Source organism: Procambarus clarkii, chromosome 58 (genome assembly GCF_040958095.1).
Source record: "Procambarus clarkii isolate CNS0578487 chromosome 58, FALCON_Pclarkii_2.0, whole genome shotgun sequence".
In the NCBI taxonomy this organism is placed as follows: Eukaryota; Metazoa; Arthropoda; class Malacostraca; order Decapoda; family Cambaridae; genus Procambarus; species Procambarus clarkii.
Window position 1 is genome coordinate 18,979,361 of NC_091207.1, and position 25,444 is coordinate 19,004,804.

Below are 25,444 nucleotides of genomic sequence, written 5' to 3' on the forward strand. Positions count from 1 at the left end.
TTTGAGTTAATGCTGATGTGAACATTTCCGCCCGTTTCAAATAATATAGCAAAATATGGCTTCAATCTTTATGCACAGAAATCATAAAAGAACATTACAAATATTATAGTACAGCACAAATATTACTAAAATCAGCAGTGCGGTATATTTTAAGATATGTTTTCAATTTTAAACAAAGAATTAGTTTATAGTAGCAGCAAAGTCCAATACGGGCTCGCCATAGCCTGCGCTATCTTAGAACTTTTTGTTCCGGGTAGCTTAATCTATAACAACATTATAGAAGCTATGTAAGACGCTAATCACATACGATGCCATCAGTCAAGATGAAATAAGGCATGAACAAAATTTAATATAATTCATAGTGGTAGCGATTGACTCTATACTAAACGGTAAAAAATAAATCGCTGAACTTAAATACACATAATAAGGACACATTCTTTAATCATAAGAAAAGTTATCAATACAATCCCTTGGATCTAGGGGTACACGCAAGACGTGATTACCACTGTATTTATTTGGTGGTTTTTATTGAAAGATTTACTTATTTTACTCAGGTAAATATTAGTGGGTTTGGTGTTGGGCTTAATGCCTATCGATCTTCGGAGAGCAATTAGGCTTCCACAAGTGCTTACTGACCAGTTAGCATATATAGTCCAGCGCTTAAGTAAACGAAATATATATATATATACTCTAAGAAGTGGAGCACACCCTTTCGCTGAATATATATAGATATATTCCTTGTAAATATTCAGACTATATTTGGGATCAAAGAAAGTCCTACTTTCTTGAATCTACCGACGTTAACTAGGAGGGGGGACTTTGAAGGTACGAGATTTTGATATGGCCAACATCTTGAGCTCCTCCTCCTGAATAACTAGTCTGGTGGTTGTGGGCGCGGCGGGATCTTAGATAATCCCACAGACGCTTGTAGACTCTCCCACAGGCTGGGTTCACTGTCCCGTCCACCTCAGTTAGGGCCAGACGGACCTGAGATTATCCACAAATTCATCAGTTATTAATCAAAACAATGAAAAATAACATTTTATAAATATTTAAAACTCTATTATCTTTTTCAATGCACATCGATTAAACTAAATTAAAATATATACATAAATTAAAATCTAGTCTCTGTGACTAAATTAAATTTTCATTACTGATTATTTTTAATGAGACATTGCTTAATTGGGCGGAAATACGTATTAACTGTATCTTACTCAGCAGTAAACAAAGTCACAAATCTCCTGACCACACGCATCCTTACTTACAAGAGTACTCACCAGGACACAAAGACACGAGGCTGCGGTCCACAACCGTTCTTACTCACCAGTACACAAAGACACGAGGCTGCGGAGCACAACCGTTCTTACTCACCAGTACACAAAGACACGAGGCTGCGGTACCACAACCGCTCTTACTCACCAGTACACAAAGACACGAGGCTGCGGAGCACAACCGTTCTTACTCACCAGTATACAAAGACACGAGGCTGAAACCAAAATCATTCTTACTCACCAGTACACAAAGACACAAGGGTGCTAACTACAAGCGTCACAGCGATGCTTACAACACCAGTAAAACAATATGAAATCTCGTAGATGGTCTTGCTTGATGACCTGTGGAAAATATTAACATATATGTAATCAACAATGCACATATAAAACCACTACAAGAACTACTTATATACAACTGATACGACGAAAAAAATGATTACTGAACGACATTAACTAGAAACGTCCTTCTATCAACTCTATACATAAGAAATAATTGTATATTATATATATATATATATATATATATATATATATATATATATATATATATATATATATATATATATATATATATATATATATATATATATATATATGTATATGAGAGAGAATGTCAGTTTATTCATTTGTTTGTTCTGGTCAAAGTTGTAGGCCAGACGCTAGCCTCATCCAACTTTGTAGGGGAAATGGTTTCGGGGATGGGATGGTGTGTAAAGAAACTTCGTAGCACCACGCATAGTGCTTACCTTTCGACCAGTGTTGTGTTAGCTAAGAAAGCGTCAGCAACTGCATTTTTAGCCATCAGAGTGTCAGTGAGAGTGGTGTTGGCGAGGAAGGCGGTGACGGTGGTGTTGGCGAGGTGCTGAAGACCCTCCTGGCAGCCCTCGGTGGACAGGGGCAGGAGAGGCGGCGACCCTCCGCCCCTCACAAACTTCCCGATAACCACCCACACACTGAGAAGAAAGGAAAGGACCAGTCCCACGATAGCACCCTATGAAGACAAGAAAAAAACATATACTTTTGGTCAGTAACAACAGTCATGTTGTATAAGGGTATGCTCTCTGAAACCTATTACGATCAACTAGGAAAATATCACACACATTCTGTTGGGCAAGATGAAAATAATACAAAGAGTAGACTGTTCAATTCTCACCTTCGCGTTAACCCAGGGTGCACAGATTCCAGCTATATAGATGCCGTTCATAGGCCCCGCGACAGCAGAAATAATGGCGCTTGCGACGTGGTAGATGCTGCCCAGTTTCCCCACCGCGAGGACCCATGCATATGGCTGCTACTCCAGATGCTGCAGCTGAATTCGTAAATATACATATATATAGTAAATACACTGTGCCACTAAATGGGACTCTCATACAGCCACAGCACTCCAGCCACCACCTTAGGAAGTCTACTAGCAATTCAGCTGGGATGGCCCCATTGTAGACGGAGCAGCTGCATCTGCATACGATATTACTCCCCTCACAGCAGTAGCAGCTCCCCATGCGGGTTGCTTTTCTATTAGATGGTTCCAGCCCGCCATATGAGGAACTTGACAGCCTGTAACAATAACTTTGTACTTTGTGCGTGTAACCAAGTTTGTAATCATTTTGTGTAATAATGTTTATAGCTGTAATTTTTTTTATTTTATTTAAAGGGGTGGCAGAAGACAATATGTGTGAGCGCACTTTGGGGCCTGACAAGGCTTCCTCGGGTGCTACATATTCTCTTGTTCGAGGCTGAGGGTCCCTACAAATACAACTAGTATGTATATAAAACTATACAGGTATTATATAATTACATAATAATTTCAGCTTAAGAAATTAATTTTTTTTTGATTACCCACAAATTTGAACATTTTAAGAATTCTTATTTTGCGGATGACAGCGGCTTGGACGAGCATATCCTTCGAACGAGTTTTTATATGTATCAAATAGGTAGTCTTTATTGACTTTAAAATAAAGCATCGAGGAGCCAGTACTTACACAAGAACTTGACGACGTTGGTGGCCTTGGCATCACTGAGGCGCCGGAAGTAGGGACGATCCTTCAGGAAGTCCTCCCAGATTATACACGCGAAGGAGTTCCCACACGACGACAGTGTACTGGTGGAGGAGGAAGATGTTCAACATGTATAACAGTGTACCCAATATCTGTGAAATTGGGTGCATGATGATGAAATATCTGTGCCCAATAATGTCACCACGAGTGCTGTCGGGTGTTGGGTGTATGTGAGGGTCTAAGCGAGACTGCCCTGGCCGAGTGGTTATAGCGCTGGCCTGCCTGGGTTCGAATCCTTCAGGGGTCAAGAGTTTTCGGATGTGTGTGTGTATATATATATATATATATATATATATATATATATATATATATACACATATATATTCTCCAAGTACTCCACAAAAAAGGAAAGGAGCTTTTTCTCCATTGTGGTTGAGTAAGACTGTGAAACCTAGTCTAAAAAGGACGAAGCCTCGGCCATCAACTTTAGTATTTATGGTGAAGGATGCTAGTGTTTACCACCAGTTCGCTCTCATAAAATTCTGATTTGACATATTGAGAGGAAGACGTAGCAGAACCTACCTGGGGACCTTCGGTGAAGACCTACCTGAGGACACCGCCGTAGACGGCAGCGACAAAGATACCAGACATCCCCGTCAGGTGACTCAGCTTGTCGGTCACCAAGAACGGGACGATCTGGTCGGGTTTCTCTATCTTGCCATGAGGTGAGTGGATCACAGTCGCTGTAGGTGGCGAAGGCGACGAGACCAGAGAAGTAGAAAACTATCCACAGCAGGTACAACCCCACCAGGAAGAACACCACCAATCTGCACAAGAAGTAAATCTCGTCACAATCTAGCATAAATACTCTGAAAACCTTTTGGAATATTAAACAATAAGGTTTTTTTCTCCCAGTTAACCAAAACTCTTCGGTGGAGGACCAGTGCTTTGCGATGATAATATTGAACTCGATCTTTCGTGACTGGACAGTTGCAAGTTGGGGTTTAATGCCCGAATCATCCAAGTGCTTGGGCGCCATTCCTTCCCTCCGTCCCATCTTAAATCCTTATCAAGATATTCTTTTTAAGTGCTATATAATCATACTGAGTTAGCGCTTTCTTATGTTAATTACCTTAACTTACCGATCTTTCGTGATGTATATGAGTGTCCACGACAAATATTTACGCTACTAACCAATCATTTTTTTTTCCAAAACTGGATTAGCCGTTTAACAATAATCATTTCACCTATGGTGTTTATTCAACATTGCGCCAAATATTTAGGATATAATAATCAAGATATAATGTTCAACAGAGTTAAACAAAAGAAGAACAATAAGAGCAAATATCAGGTACTAGAAGGCTGTTCACATATCTTTGTGCTGTTCGCAGGGTCCGGACGGAGGCGAATCTCTGGTACACGCTCTGGTTGAAGCCAACTTCGCCCAGCATAAGGTAGAAGCCAAACACTACAGTGGAGAGGAACGTGTGGCGCTCATACGGGCTGGTGTTCAGGACTGGAAACGATAGGATTGTATAACCATGTTGACTACTGTGTTTTCGTAAAGATGTTAGTTTTCATACTGAATTATATTTACCAATGCATCGTATGTAATTCACACTATCGCGAATATAAACATTTGATTCCCCTTGACGCAGGAGGGGGTTCAAACCCTTATCCGTTTTTATGACAAGCGGACGTTCAAATGGTATGACCAGAGGGCTACTAATGAAGTTTACAAAACGCATGACATCAAATTTGTAAGAAAAACCCACGGTGAAATGGTAGAATTATCTTAGTACTTTCGCTCAGTACTTATTATTCTTTCTTATACAGTACTTAGTACTCATGCGTCAGAGACTGAGGCAAACGTGGTCGATCTAACACCAGATAGCCTAGCTCAAGGCGGCATATCTCATAATTCAATCCGCACCTCGATAATATTAACAAGGAGGAGGTTAAAGGAGCCATCGATACAAGTATGAGCTGTAGCACAAAGCATTTGTTAGAACACGGACATCTACTTACTTAGGTATCATCACAAACTTCCAAGAAAGTCACGTAACTGGCTGCTTTGAGACAGCGTCAACACAACGCATTATGGGAACTAAACCGCGGGAGAATTTAGGGAATTTAGAAATATTTAGGGAATGCCAACATTTTTTTCTAGTATCTGACAGTATTTAAATAAGAATTAGTATATAATTAAACACCAATAACGCCTTCATCATTCTCTAATTATTAAATGAGGCTTTTCCGCATATATTGATGATTTCAACATATATATAGTATCGATGAGTCTCAACGTTACTATAAGTACTACCTAAACAGAAGGATGGGCTGGTATAATAGTATACACCATTCATACACCGTTCATACAGTCATACAGACACATGAATACCGTCAACTCACTCGAAGAAACTAATTCGGCCGCCCTGCTCAGCGATGGTCCACACGTTGCCAACGCCACCCAGGTCAACACAACAGATGATCACCACCACCAACACCCCACCAAACATCAGCAGAGTCTGGAGTACATCTGTGTACACCACGGCTTTTACACCTCCCTGGGGGGATAAAGTTTGTAACATTAGCAGTGTCTGTAGGACACCAGGGTACACCACGGCTTTTACACCTCCCTGGGGGGATAAAGTTAGTAACATTAGCAGTATCTGTAGGACACCAGGGTACACACACTGGCTTTTACATCTTCCTGGGGGGATAAAGTTATAACATTAGCAGTGTCTGTAGGACACCAGGGTACACACGCCGGCTTTTACACCTCCCTAGGGGGATAAAGTTTGTAACATTAGCAGCGTCCGTAGCAAATCAGTACACCAGACATTGAATATATGGACAAGATTCGCTGCCCATATATATATACCATACGTCATCTGGAATAGGAAATGTATATGTTTATCTCTCAGAATGTTTGGTAATATGTTTATTGTTTGTGATATGTGTATATGTATGTATTAACACGATGTACTGAACGGGGTGAGAATAGCTTGAGCTACCTCATCCCTTTGTGTGTATTTTACCTCAATAAACTTATTTCAATTTCAATTTCAATTCAATTATCTGGAATATCTTGGCAACTGTCCAAGAAGCAATGTATAAAGACCGACACCTCCTGCAACACGGTTAAGGAACTGCAAGAAATATGATGATCCGGAGAAAGCGCCAAGCCAATATGAGTATTGAGCACAAGGAAAGGAATACGAGAGCAGGACAGGAGCTGGGATATGAGGACGGTGGGAAGGAAAGGTGCCAAACCTACTTTAATCATAGAGGATAGAACGCTGACCATGCAAAAAAGCGAGGTCTCTTTACACCACGATTTAACGAATCATCACTTGACGTGCTGAAGTAAACATTTCCCGCTGTCAGTCACGTTCTCTTGACTAGTGCAACTAGTGTTTCACGTGCTTGATGACATTGAAACCAGCCTTGTGTCCGTCATAAAGGTTGATGCCCGAAACGCTTTGCGTAATAGTGGCTTTAGGCATTGTATGTACTAGCTCTACCTATAAGTCAAACAATCCTTGTAAATATTTATTGTATGTATGTACCTTACCTAAATAAAATTGTATTGTATTGTATTGTATGCCACTAACCAAATTAAGACAAAGAGCAGCGTGCCCAGCAGCGTGCCTTGAGCGCTGTTAGTCATATTGCAACCTGCAACCTTGACCAGCCGGTCTCCTCATGATGTTTACAATCTGCCAGCTCCCTTAAACAATAACACATTGTAAAGCAACACACGTACGTACCCGCCAAGCACACACAGAAACTACGACGTTGGTACAACGTTCGAACAAGTTTTAACACCTCCTAACCAGTTATAACAACCAATATAGCAAGTTGTAACAACGTTCTAATACGTCATAAACACTTTAAGCCAAGATGTAACAACTTTATTACAAGTTGTATCAAGCGGAAAATAAAGGCAGTTACGGTTTGTGTTTCCAGGGGTACACCTCAACTTTTATTTTCGTCAGCATTCTTTGTTTTGAAAGATTTGTTAAAGGTAATTATGAGACGAAAGCACTAAGCCTGCACGAATATATAGCACCTCGAAAGGATACGAGGATAATAAACTTGGATAAGTTCACGTAAGTGGAGTACCCAGGGGCCCTTTCCTGGGTCCTCTGTTATCTGTCATAATTATGTACGTCCTCAGTTCACCAGATATTTAACTATAAAAGAAAAATATTCATTATATAAATGTTAAAATTTGTTCTGATAATTTGGTTAACATTAATTGTCAATTTAAAATGCCAATTTAGAGAGTTATTGTCTACTATGACACACAATCTTTTATGGTGAAGGTCACACTCACAATTGTGATGTAGAAGGTGCATATCACACCCATGATGAGGGTGGAGGCCCAGGTGGCGAGGCCGGTGACAGTAGACAGGGCCAGAGTTGGTGCATACAGACACATGCCCATGTAGATCAGGTAAGTGAGGAGTATACATAACGCTGTAAGTGTCCGCAATAACCGAGACCTGAACCTCACCTGTATATACTGCAAGATGCACAAATTGCTATATTAAAGTAGGCGAAAACATGTTTTTCAGGGAGTATTAAATATATGTTATTCAGTTCTTACATAGTGAAATATAGCACTGAACAGTTCTTAGAAGGCAAGGTAGTTATGAGGAGAAAGCTTTAAGATTATACAATCTATATATCACCTAGGAAGGAAGATGAGGGAGAGTAAATGGGATAGGAAGGAGGGGGAAAGGATGGTGCGAATCCACTTGGATCATAGAGGGGGGGGGGATCAAACGATGATCCTGTATCATACACGACCTTTGCTGTAACGACGAGTCCAAGTGGATACCATTCTTGCTTCGAGAAAACAACTGACCTCGTTGATGGAGACGAGCTTCAGGCGGTCGAATGTGGGTAGAACGACTTGATGCACGAAGATACAGCCTGGGATGCACCCCAGCAAAGATGTGGCAATTTGGGTGCCGAAGAAATATATCTCAGTGGGGTTACCTGCGGGAGGCGCCGGTGTTAGTGGGCGCAGGGAATATATTAACACTCGTCATTATGGTTTCATAGCCAGTAGAACACTAAAGGAATGTTGCTTCCAAATTGCTAGGTTTCAATGTATCATAAAAATACAAATGCACTGTATTTTTCTCTTTCTTTCTTTCTTTCTATATTTATCGTTTTATATTTTCTTTTGTGCTTTATTGGATGAAATATGATTTAATTAGTAATAACGTCTTGCGAATAACATTTATAACACCTTCTATTTCCTCTTGTTGCCTGGAGGCCGCAGGGAAACCATAGATCTTATATTACTTTCCAGAGTAAATGTATATTTGTGTTAAATTACTTTTGGGTAAATTTGTTGCTTACTAACCTAAGATAGATATCGCAGATATCCATCCCCCGAGGAGAGAGAGCGCTACTGGCACGGGCGACATGGTCCTGCCCCCCAACAGGTACTCCTGCGTGGAGGCTTTCCCGCGGCTCCTGAGGGCGCTGACGACCCCGATGCCCATGGACGCCACCAGCATGAGGATGAAGAGTGTGTAGTCGACGGGCGTGAACTTCACCTCTGGCGCCTCGGGCTCTGCCATCGTTGGCTACCTCCGTTCCTTCCATGGTTGGCGCCTCCGTTCCTTCCATCTCACGCAGAATTCTGAATACCAATATACTGACATGATACTAGTGTTTTAACAACAACAAAATCACAATTTTAAAAATAATTTTCAATCATTTTGATGAAATTTTCCTTCTGTGAGGTTTATGTCAATAGCGTTACGAAAAATATTAGCTGGAGAGTGAGGATAGCGTCAGTGAGCATTTTAATATCTTGAGTTACTGGAGTCTAAGACAGCTCATTTATGATTGTAGACTGACAGAGGCCATGCAATGGAAATTTTCGCAGTCAGCGCCGGAATGTTCGAACTGTAATGATCGCTACATGGAAAATACCTTACGAAACTTTAACCACTGTATTTGTGAGCATTTGGCTAATTTTTACCGTGCTAGGCTGCCTCCTCGGCCAGGCGCATCCTCTGCTATTAGAGACCACAGCGAGGATAAAGGGCCAGCCTTTCACTTACAGCGATCTCGCTGTTCTGTTTTCTAGTTCGTCTCGTCTGGAACTCAACATCTTGGAAAGTGTCTCAAGATTTAAGCTGAACGGCTCGGAGTCGTCGACTCACTTGTTTACACGTTAACTGTTGTCTTCTTTGAAGAACGTTGTTGAATTTTTCATTATTCTCTTCTTGTGTATATATATATCTGTCCTTTGTTTTGCATATAGTGTAGTTTTAAGGTTTTTAATTTTAACACAATGTAACGAACCAATAAGATTACCACTGAGATTTAACAACACAGACGTTATAAAATACACTGGAAATAGCGTTGTGCTGAAATCAACACACAGAAGTCATCAACACAGGAGTCATCAGCACACAGACGTCATCAACACAGAAGTCATCAACACAGACGTCATCAACACAGAAGTCATCAACACACAAACGTCATCAACACAGGAGTCATCAACACTGTTCCACCTCAGTAACTCTGAAATGAGTTACACTTAGCGGGCCAGCTAGAGGCTTAGGGCCCGCGCGCAGGAATATCCCTGAAAAAAAAACCTCCACTCTCACATACACGCAAAAGGGTAGCAGTTGTACTTACGTAACACTGAAACACAAGAGCAACACTGACTTGTTTCACCCCCGAATAACCCACAACATGCCTTTACCGGGTCTTACAGGTAGTTAGAGACACCAGTTGCTCGTTCCGCGGCCGGCGGGGTACTGGTGGCTGAGCGCCGCTTCACGGCTGTTCAAGGTTAAAGGGGATGCACGATAGTTCGGAGGTGAAGTACGATAGTTCGGAGGTGAAGCATAATAGTTCGGAGGTGATGCACGATAGTTTAGAGGTGATGTACGATAGTTCGTAGGTGATGTACGATAGTTTGGAGGTGATGTACGATAGTTTGAAGGTGATGCACGATAGTTCGGAGGTGATGCACGATAGTTTGGAGATGATGTACGATAGTTTGAAGGTGATGCACGATAGTTCGGAGGTGATGCACGATAGTTTAGAGGTGATGTACGATTGTTCGTAGGTAATGTACGATAGTTTGGAGGTGATGTACGATAGTTCGGAGGTGATGCACGATAGTTTAGAGGTGATGTACGATAGTTCGTAGGTGATGTACGATAGTTTGGAGATGATGTACGATAGTTTGAAGGTGATGCACGATAGTTCGGAGGTGATGCACGATAGTTTGGAGATGATGTACGATAGTTTGAAGGTGATGCACGATAGTTCGGAGGTGACGCACGATAGTTTGTTGTTGATGCAAAAACAGCGCTGCCACATACGCTCTCTCAACCAATATTGCGATAAGCCTCAAATCCACGTGACTCTATTCTGTAAAAAGAGGTCTACGAGCAGCCCCGGTCTCTTGATTTGCCACTCCGTCAAAAATGCAACCTCCTAACCTAACTAGGAACGTACTCACCCAAGCAACCCATGTAATGAGTCCGATGCATAGAAAACGGAGATATTTGTGTGTCATCATTTTTTTCTCAGTTGGGTGCATTTGTGAGTTGATTGCCATAACGTAAACAACTCCAGCTGTTAAACGAGGGGCCCTGGTTGGTGAGAGGGGGGGGGGGGGGGTGGGCCAATAACCTCATTAAGTCACAGACGCACACACACATATTTAAGGGGGGTCTGGTAGCTGAGTGGACAGCGCGCAGGACTAGTAATTCTGTCGGCCCGGATTCGATTCCCGGACCAGGTAGAAACAAATGGGCAAATTTTCTTACATACTGATGCCCCCTGTTACCTAGCAGTAAATAGGTACCTGGAAGTTAGACAGCTGTTACGGAGCTGCTTCCTGTGTGTGTGCGTTTGTGGGGAAAAAAATTAGTTAGTAGTTAGTAGCAGTTAAATGACAGTTGAGAGGCGGGCCGAAATAACAGAGCTGAACCCCCGCAAGCACAACTAGGTGAATACGCACACACACACATAAGTTCCCAAGTAAACAATCATAATACCCTATTCAGGGACACTTTCTGTTGTTATCTAAAGCATAATGAGCACATAGCCGCTCGCAAAACTCTAGAGAGAAAAGCTTAAAAGTTGAAGAATTTCAAAGCAGGCACTCTCTAAAAGCGCACGCCCGCGCACGCTCTCCTCTATTGCTACCCTCATGAGTACCAATGAGGATCCGGGCAGGGAACTCTGAACCTCCTCAGTCACTGCCACCAACACCTTCTAAACGCTTCCATTTCAAAGGCTTTAATCATCTCGTTATATTTGTGTTCATAAGTTTCTTTAAATTGCTTGATATATGCGTTGGATTTCATTTGATTGGCTTGTGTGGCGTCTGTGAAGTGGCTGTAGTTACGAAAGAGAGCTTGACAGATTTGTATTTGATATCTCCTTCACCAGGGGTGTTAAACTATATTATATATTTGATATATATCTTTATTGGCAACATTTACATATATATATGCCTAATCTAATAAGGTCAAATTTTTTGGCAGTGATAATCACTGGCTGACTTTAATCACTGTTATGTTATAGCCGAAAACGTGTTTAGCATTCTTTATTTTTCACTTTTTTTTCGCATACTTGGATTAATGCTTTTGTGATCGTAGTATATTGCATCGCCGCTTGTTCTAAGCATTACGAGAACAAGATCTTTTCGAGAGCAGCTAAGACGGGGTGTTGAGGTTTTGGACGGTGGATATGCCCAACATCTTCAGCTCCTCCTCCTGGATGACAATCCGTTGCTCTTTGGCGCGACGGGACTTCAAGAAATCCCACAGACGCTGATAAGCTCGGCCGCAAGCTGGGTTCACCACCCCGTCCACCTCCTTAGGGCATGTCGGACCTAAAATCCACAAATTTGGTGTTTATTATTGGGAACAACCTTAAAGGCTAAGATTTCTTAACTGTACGAAACTCGTTGGTTGAATGCACTGAACGCTATGACAATAAATGGAAATGAGACTCCATTTGAGTTTAAAATTGATGGTAATTATGTTTTCACGAAATATTTTCTCTAACAGGGCGAAGATAAATACATGTAAAGCCTAATTTTCACGAAATATTTTCTCTAAGAGGGCGAAGATAAATACTTGTAAAGCTAATTTTCACGAAATATTTTCTCTAAGAGGACGAAGATAAATACTTGTAAAGCCTAATTTTCACGAAATATTTTTCTCTGAGAGGGCGAAGATAAATACTTGTAAAGCCTAATTTTCACGAAATATTTTTCTCTAAGAGGGCGAAGATAAATACTTGTAAAGCCTAACTTCCTCACCTGTAATAAGAGATACGAGGGTGCCGACTGCAATGGTCAACGCCATACCAATGACGCCGGAGTAACAGTAGGAGATCTCGTAGATTGTCTTGGCTGACGATCTGTGAAGAACATGAACATTCAGAGATTTCTTGTGAACACTGAAGCATGGATTTATTGATCATTAACGCTGTATTTTTAACTCTTTTTACCCCTCCCCTCACACTGTTTATTGAGTATTAACGTAGTATTTGTAGCTTTTTTCGTTTATTTTGCAATAATGCTGTATTTTTAACTTTTTTGTGTTTATTGATCATTAACGCTGTATTTTAACTCCTTTTCGTTTATTGCTCATTAACGCTGTATTTTTAACTTTTTTTTTCAGTTTGATCACCATATGACTAATCTCAGCCCCCAAGGATCTCCGTGGTTTAGTGGTCAGCGTGTGTAAGAGGCAGTGCGATATTAAAGGGCAGTGTATTTACACCGTTTTGCAAGCCCTTACCCGGGGTGCATTTGTTTTATATGATGAACTATTTTATCAAGTTCGGGTTTTAAGCAAAGCCTAACACTTGGACTTTAATATCATATTAAACAGCAAACTCGATTGGTCCCAGGAACGCAAATATATGCATGGAAATCGCCATACGCCACCTCAATACGCTACTCGTTCTTCAATAGCAACTTCAGCTCATATACAGAGGACTGGACTAGTGAAAGGTGTAATCATTAGCGTGCAATATGCAACTGAGGGGATCACGTACAAGTGCAACTCACAAACAAAATCATATTAAATTTCTAATAAAAGCATGAAATGTCCTCTATTCCTTCCTGTGATGAATGCCATTAAATAATATTTTTATTAAAATTTATGGAAAATGTGGAATCTCTTTAAAATATGTACAGAGTCAATGTTCTATGTATTACAATTTTGACATACTGTGTAGCAATTGGATGGAATATGAGGACGAGACAGGAAGAGGGGAAAGAATGGTGGCCAGTTACTTAGACGGTCGGGGATTGAACTCCGACCTGCAAGAAGAGAGGCCGTGGCGCTACCATCCAGTCGAAGTGCTAGCACGAAAGTGTATTTATATTTATAAACCAGCTCGAATTATCTACATTTCCAGATAAATTAATTATTACTAACACAGCTGAATAAAAAAATTAACCAAAGCTACTTGCCAAAAGTCGCTACGGACTGAAAGAAGAACAAAATCCTTATAAGTCAGTATCTTTAAGAAACTTAAGAAAGAATACTCTACATATAAGATACTGACCAATATATCATGCCTGTATAAGGTCCAAAACGTCAGGAAGCATAATAAGTACGACACATTCACTTCACATAACTAACACCAGCCCCTATTTCCAACTAGAGAATTTTAAAACATTGATTTTTGGACCCATGAATACAAGGACTGGAATGTATGAAGATCTTTTCGTGTTTCCTCACTAACTTTTACGGTTTCATACCATCCTCTTAACTAATACGTCTCATTATGTACGTTATGATCCCCCAACGTACAAATTACAAAGTACTATGAAAAGAAGCGACTCGCAAATATCCACTTTTTTGTTTTATCCATCAGTAAATTTGGTTAGGTGGGTTGCTTCGGTTCGTACGTGCCTGGTTTCGTCAGCCTTTTGTATTTTGTCAAGATGAAGACAAGTCAAGACTCAAGATATTCAAAAACAAATAGAAAACTGCATCTAACTCTTTTGGATATATTGTAGTGTCTTTATTATGAGCTCAGACGTACGATAGTTTGACAGTGCTCAAAGTTTTGCACTCCATCCCTACCCTTCGATGGAATGTGTGTCGTCTAGGAGAGCATCGCTCACTGAGCCGTTAGCCATCAGAGCGTCCGTGAGAGTGGTGTTGGCGAGGAAGGTGGTGACGGTGGTGTTGGCGAGGTACTGAAGACTCTCCTGGCAGCCCTCGATGGACAGGGGCAGGCGAGGCGGCGACCCTCCACCCCTCACAAACTTCCCAATAACCACCCATACACTGAACGTAAAGGATGCGACGAAACCCACAATGGCGCCCTGAAGTGGAAGAAAATTTGCCACACTAACCAACATCAACACATCACAACACCGAGTCTGAAACCTAATAAATTAACGTTAAAAAATAATTCAGTTTCTGTGACATGTCACCAAAAATACAATAATGGTCAATGTATACATCTTTACCTTGGCGTTCATCCAAGGTGCACAAATTCCCGATAAAAAGACGCCATGGAGAGGACCTGAGATGGCGGAGAGGATGCTGTTAGCGACGTGGAAGATACTGCCTAGCTTCTCTACCATGAGGCCCATGCAGATGGCTAACACACCGGATGCTGCAGCTAGAACATCATAAAACACAAACGTTAGTCAGCATTCTTTCCGTCAACGTCCGCATACATGACAATTAATAATGGTCAGGAAGAGGACAGGTGGTCAAAGAGAGGACAGGTGGTCAAGGATAAGACAGGTGGTCAAGGATAGGACAGGTGGTCAAGGAGAGGGAAGGTGGCTAAGGAGAGGGAAGGTGGAATAGGCTATAGAAGCTTGTGAAAACTAGGGCAACAAAACTATTCAGTTTAACAAGTATCTGTGCCCAGTTCCCAATCATTTGCTTTTTCATGTTATTATCATTTTCGGGAAAATTACCATACAAGTTCATGGAGAAACTTACAATACCGTAGTATTTGAATGCAGGTGAAAAACCCAATACATGTGAAAGTGTATAATTTAAACCAAATTTTCGGTTTAAGTCGTGTTAACAATGTTCTCAACATTGTTTAACAACACTTTGATTAAGGATGTATACTTTGAAAATCCTTTTCAGAGTGTACACATGTGTAAGTGTACACTTACACGTATATTCGGTCTTTCCTTCACCATCATAAAATATATTTCCAATATTTCAGACACATCACAAGATGAAGGGACGACGACGTTTCGGTCCGTCCTGGACCATTTTCAAGTCGTATGATAATGGTCCAAGATGGACCGAAACGTTGTCGTTTCTTCATCTTCTGGTGTGTGGTTTGGTCATTATAATTGTACGGTGTTACGAACCTTACCTCCTGTGGAGGTTAGTTTCTATTAGAAACTATTTTTTAACGCAAAGGAGATGATTAGAGAATGTTCTCTTGAAAGAAAGGAGATGATTAGAGAATGTTCTCTTGAAAGAAATCTGCAGCTGGCAACTGGGAGGCCGCGAGTGGCTATTATTACTCCGCCAGTAAAGTAGTGCCCTTTAGCTGGAGATTGTTCATGAATAATGTGTAATACAATAGCCAAACTGTGTAAAAGAAAAGTGGACTCAATCAAAAGACCTGCATGGGGAATGTGGGTAATTGAGTAATTAAGGGATTGGCTTGGAAATGTTGAAGAATAGAGAATTAAGGGGCGATGACGCAACCTAGGTGACGGACGCCATTTTTGACCTGACGCGGAGCAGCAGCTGTCTGACTGGTCCATGTTTTCTGAGGTATTTCCCCGGCCGTACAATCAGATAAACCACAGGGTGGCATTCACAGGAGTGGCAAGAAAGGGTAGAATGCACTGATAGCCTACTGAGCAGTTAGTTTTGAGAGAGAGTCCTGATTTCCTAGGGATTTATATACGGCTGACAGAGGTAGTGCAACCAGTCCATTTAATTGAACTCGTATTTCCGCATTATTATTCTTACTAAGAGGTACACAGAGCCAACTACTCATTATTACATGCTGCTCAAAATTCACTTTGAATTTTATTTCTTTGCACATAGCAAAATAATTTCATGTAATATTCAGCTGAACGTTTCGCATTCTGTTCGTAATCTTGGAATCTCCTCACAGCACTCAGGGAGATTCCAGTCCTCCTTGTTGATAGTTACCTAACCTCTTGGTTGGACTAGACGCATTAGGTAACAAGCTATATCCAGTGAAACCTCCAACTCAATATTCTTAATATTAATTTCAAACATATTGCGAGAAACGCCTTATATAAAACCAGAGTTGATTTATGACACAAAGCATCGAGGAGCCAGTACTTACACAGGAATTTGACGACGTTGGTGGCCTTGGCATCACTGAGGCGCCGGAAGTAGGGACGATCCTTCAGGAAGTCCTCCCAGATTACACACGCGAAGGAGTTCCCGCAGGACGACAGTGTACTGGTGGATGAGGAGGAAGATGTTCAACACGACAGTGTACTGGTGGATGAGGAGGAAGATGTTCAACACTGCATAGTACTGGTGGAGGAAGGTGTTAAACACGACAGTGTACTGGTGGAGGAAGATGTTCAACACGACAGTGTACTGGGGGATGAGGAGGAAGATGTTCAACACTGCATGGTACTGATATAGGAAGGTGTTAAACACGACAGTGTACTGGTGGAGGAAGGTGTTCAACACGACAGTGTACTGGTGGAGGAGGAAGATGTTCAACATTAGTTTCGACGTCAAAATACTCTAAAGTAAAACCTAGTTTTATATATTGTGTTTAGTGATCGATCATCATAAATCAACATTTAATTATGTTGACTGTTGAGTGACTAGCAGCCTAACACCACTGACTCGCGTGGAAAACATAAATTCTATGGTCCCTTTAAATACTATATAATGTAGGTAATAGAAATTGAAGAAGTTGCCTCACTTAAGTAATGCTAAAATTATCCAAGTGGCATTGAATATAATGCATTCGATTTCAGATAGACGTACTGATAGATAGATAAATTGACATACTTTATTCATATATATTAGTTTTTGTACATTTATAAAAGCCTAAGTCAATATTACACTTGAATGATACAAATGCTCTCAAATGATAAACACATTTAAATAAATTTTTCACTCCTAAAAAAATATGAAAAACAATTATTTCAATTTGAGTTCAGTAACTGCACAAGGAGTCAACCTTATTTCCACTGTTGCATCGTCTGTCACAATCCGTTCCCTGCAGTCCAGAACCTATGCAGCCTATCGTTCTGCAACACGATTACCGGCATAGCCATTAAAGCCACCACCACCACTACAATACTTTCATACAGTATACACACACAGAAAATATTCTCCAGAACCAAATATTAATCGTCCAGCTTCTATAGTTGAATGTATACAAGGCCGAAACTGACGAAGAATTTTCACTTATTCAAGGACTCGAGAATGTTGACGCAACTTTCCATAAAAACCATGTGAAAATTACAACAATGTGCCTCGTTAGAAGTGTAGGGCCTCCATGATGGCATATATTAGGACCTGAGGACACCGCCGTGAAGCCCTACCTTAGAACACCGCCGTAGACGGCAGCGACAAAGATACCAGACATCCCCGTCAGGTGACTCAGCTTGTCGGTCACCAAGAACGGGACGATCTGGTCGGGTTTCTCTATCTTGCCAGAGGTGAGTGGATCACAGTCGCTGTAGGTGGCGAAGGCGACGAGACCAGAGAAGTAGAAAACTATCCACAGCAGGTACAACCCCACCAGGAAGAACACAACCAATCTGCAGGAATCAAAATGTTGTTATAAAAAGTCCCTTTCGAATGTTGGAAATTTCCACCTGAGTGCTTTGTTGTATGACAAAAGCTGGTCATCTACATTCACAACAATATTTTGTTAATATTTACTGATTATTGTCATTTACTAATATTTACTGATCGAATTACTAACACAGAGGAAACTGTTACCGGGAATAACGAGTTATAACTGTTTGTCTAAGTCATAATTATGGCAAATAACACTAATTATTTATTATTAGAATACCAATTATATATTAATATTTAATATATAATTAATATAACTGCTAATTACTGTTTATATAATATATATATATATATATATATATATATATTATATATATATATATATATATATATATATATATATATATATATATATATATATATATATATATATATATATATATATATATATATATATATATATATATATATATATATATAACATCACATCAACACTTGACCAATGTAGTTGTAGATGGAAACTTTGTATATACCTTTTAGCAGTTTCCATGGTCCTGACGGAGGCCAACCTCTGGTAGACCGTCTGGTTGAAGCCAACGCCAGCAAGCATGATGTAAAACCCGAACATCACGGTAGAGAGGAGGGTGTGGCGCTCGTAGGGGCTGGTGTTGAGGCTGGCGATAAGATAAGGTTAACAGCGCCTGGTGTTGAGGCTGGCGATAAGATAAGATTAACAGCGGCTGGCGATAAGATAAGATTAACAGCGGCTGGCGATAAGATATAAATACATAATATTCACAGATCTTGTGGAACTGCAAAAAGTGTTAAAACTTGTGTGCGTGTTTGATGACATAGTTTCTTATTCATTACAGGTAAAAAAATATCAACGTAAATCATTATACACTATTTACAGAAAGAGCCACTTGAACAAAGCTGATCAACTCACTCGAAGAAACTAATTCGGCCGCCCTGCTCAGCGATGGTCCACACGTTGCCAACGCCACCCAGGTCAACACAACAGATGATCACCACCACCAACACCCCACCAAACATCAGCAGAGTCTGGAGTACATCTGTGTACACCACGGCTTTTACACCTCCCTGGGGGGATAAAGTTAGTAACATTAGCAGTGTCTGTAGGACACCAGGGTACACACACCGGCTTTTACACCTCTCTAGGGGGATAAAGTTTGTAATATTAGCAGTGTCTGTAGGACACCAGGGTACACACACCGGCTTTTACACCTCCCTGGGGGGATAAAGTTGTAACATTAGCAGTATCTGTAGGACACCAGGGTACACACACCGGCTTTTACACCTCACTGGGGGAGATAAAGTTTGTAACATTAACAGTGTCTGTACTACTCATGGGGTAAATAAGGATGCAAGGGAGTTAGTATACATATTGGTGTATGCAGATTACATGACAAAATTGAGATACCAGATCTGAAGACAGTGTTAGTAAGTCTTTAACACAGGTCTGAGGACAGTGCAAGTAAGTCTTTATTAGTATTTCACTTTTTATCTGTGGAAATAAATCCCATGCAACTTTTAAGTCAATCTTGGAATGATGAGAATGACTTTCTGCCACGTAAATACTAGGCTGCGTGGGACAAAACAAAATAGGTTGAATTTTTTGTTTGAAAAATCAAAATTTCAACGCTCTAACAGCGTTGAAATTAATCACAATATTATTTAGCGGTACATCATGTACAAGTGCGTCGGACTCACAATTGTGATGTAGAAGGTACATATCACACCCATGATGAGGGTGGAGGCCCAGGTGGCGAGGCCGGTGACGGTTGACAGGGCCAGAGTTGGTGCATACAGACACATGCCCATGTAGATGAAGTTAACCAGCAGTAGACACAAAGTTGAAAGTGTCCGCAACAACCGCGACCCGAACCTCACCTGTAGATACTGCAAGATGCACGAATTGCTATATTAAGTAGGTGAAAACATGTTTATTGTGGGAGCACTATGTAGGTCTTCAGTTCGTACATAGTAGTCAATATAGCATTGAACAGATTGTAGAAATCATTCTTGCTTCGAGAAAACAACTGACCTCGTTGATGGAGACGAGCTTCAGGTGGTAGAATGTGGGTACAACGACTTGATGCACGAAGATACAGCCTGGGATGCACCCCAGCAAAGATGTGGAAAGTTGGGTACCGAAGAAATATATCTCAGTGGGGTTACCTGCGGGAGGCGCCGGTGTTAGTGGGCGTAGGTACAAATATACAATTGTACAAATATAGTACAAATATACACTTCTGACCCATACGATTCTATTACTCACCGGTTTGCGAGTAACTGTCAAATATTATTGTCACGATATACACGATAATATTCAGTATCAACAAACATCAATTTCTGCTAGCGTACAGTCATCAATTTCAGTCAGAAAATAATAATTAATTACTACAGTGTACAATCATCTGTTTAGATGATTGTACTTCCAAAGCTTTAGGAAGTGACTATGCTTGTGCATAGATCTAAAACTAATAAATAATGTGATAGAAATTCTAAGCGTTGAAAAGATTGTCAACATTGTCAAAACTAGTATACTCAGAGAGTAATCACACTAACGTGACGTGTCAATGAGAAAATTCTGCTGTGTCAATATAGCAGGATTTTCAATACATGTGAAAATATATGTGTCAATTATCCTGCTATAACATGTCTCTTCTGAAGACCAATTAATGACTGAATTACATGTAAGACCAATTTACCTTTTAAAACATCGTAATACGGCAATTTACAGCAAAGAGTAACGGTTTATTCTTTACAAAAAAAATTGGTGTGTGAATTGTTTAATCTCGAAAAGCCACTAGTACGCATCTCGGAGTGACTATGTTAATCTTTTGAGTATAAATCTTAACCTATAGTAAAAATACAGCTCATAATTCTAAAATAATAGTATTTATGGTAAATATTTGGTGGAAATTACCCATATATATATATATATATATATATATATATATATATATATACTAACATATATATATATATATATATATATATATATATATATATATATATATATATATATATATATATATATATATATATATATATATATATATATATATATATATATATAGTGACAGACCAATAAAAAGTTGACTTTTTATATTAGTGAATTTAGACAAATGTGAAACTTTTTTAAGACAACATTAATATAGAACATAACCTAACCTCTCTTAGCAACCCTAGGCCTATAACGCAACTCTGGATAGCAACACGCTATCGTAGGCTTAATATAACATACATGCTATACTAGGCCTAGAAATATTTAAGTAAATTTTTAGTTTTTTTCCCGGGTTCTATAACATTACAAGTATAAAAAGTGATTTTTTTGGTGGTCCATCACTATATATTAGTACTTTAGGCTAGATAGTTGTTATAAATACTAACATTTCAGGAGGATGGGTTGTAAAAATAATAGTTATAGGTGGAAGAGAATCCTCTGGAAATGGAAAGTCTCAACACACTTGAAGGATATATACACAAAGAGATATACTCAACTTCCCGGTATATATACACCAAGAGTATACTTTAGTCCTGGACTTATATTCACTATCAACCGTGGAAGAGTAGACATAATAGTTCTCTACCCACCCAGCAAACAATGCTTTATAGTCGTGGACTGTATTCAGCCATAAAGTATACTTGTTATTAGGTTAATAAAGCTACTGTTGGCCTTTCATAACCCTGTCCGCTGTTGACAGGGCAACGCCAAGCCTCCTTGTGCACTTGCACGATCATCTCCGGGAGTCGTGCTGTTCTCCATCATAGCTTTTAGCACGCCTTTATCAGCATCATCGTGTCTGGGCAAGTGTGTGAGCGGCATGCTGCTGTCTACTGGGCTGTTGTTATATAAAGTTACGGTCTAAACTGATAATGGTGTCTCTCGCGAAGACGAGTTGTTGACGGTGTCGGTCGTATATGACGCAAATTATTATTGGTGTCTGTCGTGCACGACGCATATTGTCAACGGTGTCCGTCGTGCTTGACGCACAAATTATCATTGGCGTCTGTCGTGCATGACGCATATTGTCAACGGTGTCCGTCGTGCTTGATGCAAACTAATGATGGAATCTGTGGTGTACTGCAGGTCAGCCTAATCTAATAAGTAGAACATAAAAGACTTGTGGAGTAATCAGTTAAAGTTTTTACAGAATTCTGACTTTTCTGTTAAAGACTTCATCTCCATAGAGCGGGCCTCCACAGCTAACATTTTGGGGATATGGTTCTGTGCTCTTTTTGTGTTGCTTACTAACCTAATATAGATATAGCAGATATCCATCCCCCGAGGAGAGAGAGCGCTACTGGCACGGGCGACATGTTCCTGCCCCCCAACAGGAACTCCTGCGTGGAGGCTTTCCCGCGGCTCCTGAGGGCGCTGACGACCCCGATGCCCATAGACGCCACCAGCATGAGGATGAAGAGTGTGTAGTCGACGGGCGTGAACTTCACCTCTGGCGCCTCGGGCCCTGCCATCGTTGGTACCTCCGTTCCTTCCATGGTTGGCGCCTCCGTCCCTTCCATCTCCTGCATAACAAGATCAAATCACTCTCGAAGTCTATAACAAGAAAATGATACCAACTCAGCCCAACAACACCTAATCTGTGCAAAATCTCACACACGTAGGAAGCCTAATCACTCAAAGCTTGGCAGTCAAACCAGATTAAATAATTTGATATCTCACAGCTATATCTCGCAGAACAACTCTGTAATCTTTCAGCTAATCAGTTATCTCAGCATTACATTTACGATATTATCACACAAGTAGACCACTTCTTGTGATAAGATCGCCAAACAGTTTATTAATTAGAATAACATACATGGGTCTTGTGCAAATCCTTAACGGCACATCGCACGTATTCTCTCGCTCTGGCAATACTGCTGTCTGACCCCAAATATAAACATAGACAAATTTAATGCAAAACTCTGAACATCTTTAAACCGTGGGTATACACACCCAAGTGACTATAGCCACACTCTCAGAAATATACATATATATTTTTTTTGTCGGACGCCACATCTTCACTATATACCGTCTTCATCATTATAACCATTTTCACCACCCTCACCTTTATTACTTTCCCTACCCTTCACCACCTTCCCTACCCTTCACCACCTTCCCTTTCCTTCACCATCTTCCCTTCATCCCTGTAATCTTAGCGGGGACCAAGTCGGTTATTTAGTTCAATTGGAAATCACGATGATTTACGTTTTATGCTAAAGGTAGCAGCATGGGGGCTCGACCTGACCCGTCTGTGATTATCCCCACACACAGACATTTTCCATTTTCTGAGAGATATCTATATATATATATATATATATATATATATATATATATATATATATATATACATATATATATATATATATATATATATATATATATATATTTGCTTGGCGCTTTTTCCTGATAATACGTTACCCTACACATCTTTTCATATTTGCAAGTCATTTATTTTCAAGTACGTTGTTGAGACGTCCTGTTTGCACAAGGAAATTACGTTTTCAAAGTCGTTTAACAATCGAACACTTACCTGACGTCGTGTGTGTAGCAGGTATTATGGAGGAGGTGAAGCCGCTGAGAGAGCCAGAAACTGTAGCAGTGGACTCCGGGACGTTGTGGCGGGGGGTGAATATTGTGTTCATAAAATTTGATTGAACCTGAGTAGTCACTAGACCATCTGGTCGACTGCGGATGTGGTATCTGGCCTCCGCGCTACAGGGATTGAGGGAGGAGGAGGAGCATCATACCCACGCCATGAACTCAGCGGATCTGGGCCAACAGTAAGGGAAGGAATGGGGTTGCTGGCGACCTGTATATATTAAAAAAGTTTGCTGCCATCGATCAAAGTCTGGCGTGGCGCGATGATGATGGTCCAGATATTATGCCAAGCGATGTACGGGCACACGGGCTTACCTTATCATAGTGACATGGAGTCTCTCTTAATATCTGGCTCGCTATATACGTATTATAAGTCATACTGACTTAGAACTTACTACGGAAACTTACCTTGCCTTGTTCAATCAAAGGAGAGGTTTATACCGAAGTTGTTCAGTGTCTCATAGAACAAATATCTTTATAAACGTCCTCCAGAATATCAGTATTAAGAAAGGAAGTGATTTCGGATGAGATGAAAGGTAGTTACGTGGAACGGGAATATTTGCAACTTTAGGAACACACTGTAAAATTGCACATGGTATATAAGGACGGAGCTGTAGTGGGATTTCAAGAATTTTAAACGTTAATTAAAAAACTAAACAAAGAACCGCATTGAACACTTCTGCATTGTGATACATTAAAGGAAAAAAACGTGATATTTTTATTTTTAGCTATTTGTGCGATCGAAATAATTTCATTGGGAATGCAGTGATTTAATATTCAGCCCTCACACGGTGCTTATTAATATCCTCGTAACTTGCGAGGAAAAGGTCTTATAGAATACATAACCGAAAGAGGCGCTAACAAGAGTAGGATAAAGTTGATGTTAACGCTTCTAAATATGGACCCTAGACTACTGTTTGTCGTAATTCGAACATTTATACAATGATTTCTTGCCTTAAAGTCCCTATACTAATCATGGTGCCCAGATATTTTTCGCATTCAGATTTGGCAATTGCAAATTTGCATAGCCTATATCTAGTAACTTTTATCATTACCTGGTAACCTTAACAACATTGTTGCCTGGAATGACTTGTCGCCATGTGTTTCAGTCTGGAGATCTTCACACAGCCTCATCCTACAGTGCTTTCCACACAGCCTCATCCTACAGCGCGTTCTCTTCATGAACACTACCTATAAAAGCCAGCCTTCTGACCTAACCTGGGTCAGGATTCAACAACCATTCACCCATCAATCCGTCCTCGACTATAGGTCATTACATCCAGCGGTCGACCCCACAGACGCATTCACCAATTTTAACTTGCTGTTCATTCAAAACAGGAATTTTTTCAAATATAAATTAATATTATAATATATTAGCATATTGTGCAAATATAGGCATAGGTTAGGTGTTTAGGTTCTGTTGGCGATTATTTGTATTTGTAGTACGTGGGTGAAGCGTTTATAGCGTTGTGATTCGAACAAAATTCGTCAGTGAAACACTTGTTCCGGATATGTTCGAACGTCAGCAGTTGTGAGTCGTGTGTAAACCGCTTTTCATTCATAAACATGGGGTTTGGCGGGTGCATGGAATCACTTTTGGGTCTTTGTTTGGAGGACGGGCTGTGTTTTTGTTACAAAGAGCCACCTAGTGCTTCGGAACTCACAAACTGTTTAATAAATGTAAACAAAGCCGCCAAAAGACGCTTCCATTTCAAAAGCTTTAACCATCTCCTTATATTTGTGTTCATAAGTTTCTTTAAATTGCTTGATATATGCGTTGGATTTCAT

General features: G+C 40.3%; 2 protein-coding genes across 2 annotated transcripts; both read right to left on the reverse strand.

The window, feature by feature from the left end:
• Positions 1–54: 54 nt before the first annotated feature.
• Positions 55–10,097, reverse strand: LOC123767947 (sodium-coupled monocarboxylate transporter 1). Its single transcript, XM_069306638.1, is given in 13 exon segments — positions 55–1,613; positions 2,018–2,262; positions 2,425–2,544; positions 2,546–2,580; positions 3,251–3,369; positions 3,873–3,985; positions 3,987–4,109; positions 4,636–4,781; positions 5,667–5,832; positions 7,608–7,796; positions 8,142–8,275; positions 8,649–8,930; positions 10,018–10,097. Coding segments are annotated over 12 exon segments (1,719 nt in total). The 5' UTR covers positions 8,869–8,930; positions 10,018–10,097; the 3' UTR covers positions 55–1,504.
• Positions 10,098–11,728: 1,631 nt separating this feature from the next.
• On the reverse strand, positions 11,729–23,921 carry LOC123767946 (sodium-coupled monocarboxylate transporter 1). The gene is made up of 12 exons (XM_069306633.1): positions 23,589–23,921; positions 22,311–22,581; positions 20,093–20,226; positions 19,759–19,947; positions 18,974–19,128; positions 18,561–18,701; positions 17,829–18,047; positions 16,601–16,719; positions 14,766–14,920; positions 14,374–14,618; positions 12,591–12,691; positions 11,729–12,158 (listed from the first exon to the last, which is right to left on the reverse strand). Exons 2-12 carry the CDS (start codon positions 22,576–22,578, stop codon positions 11,980–11,982), a joined length of 1,905 nt encoding a protein of 634 aa, XP_069162734.1. The 5' UTR covers positions 22,579–22,581; positions 23,589–23,921; the 3' UTR covers positions 11,729–11,979.
• Positions 23,922–25,444: the final 1,523 nt, after the last annotated feature.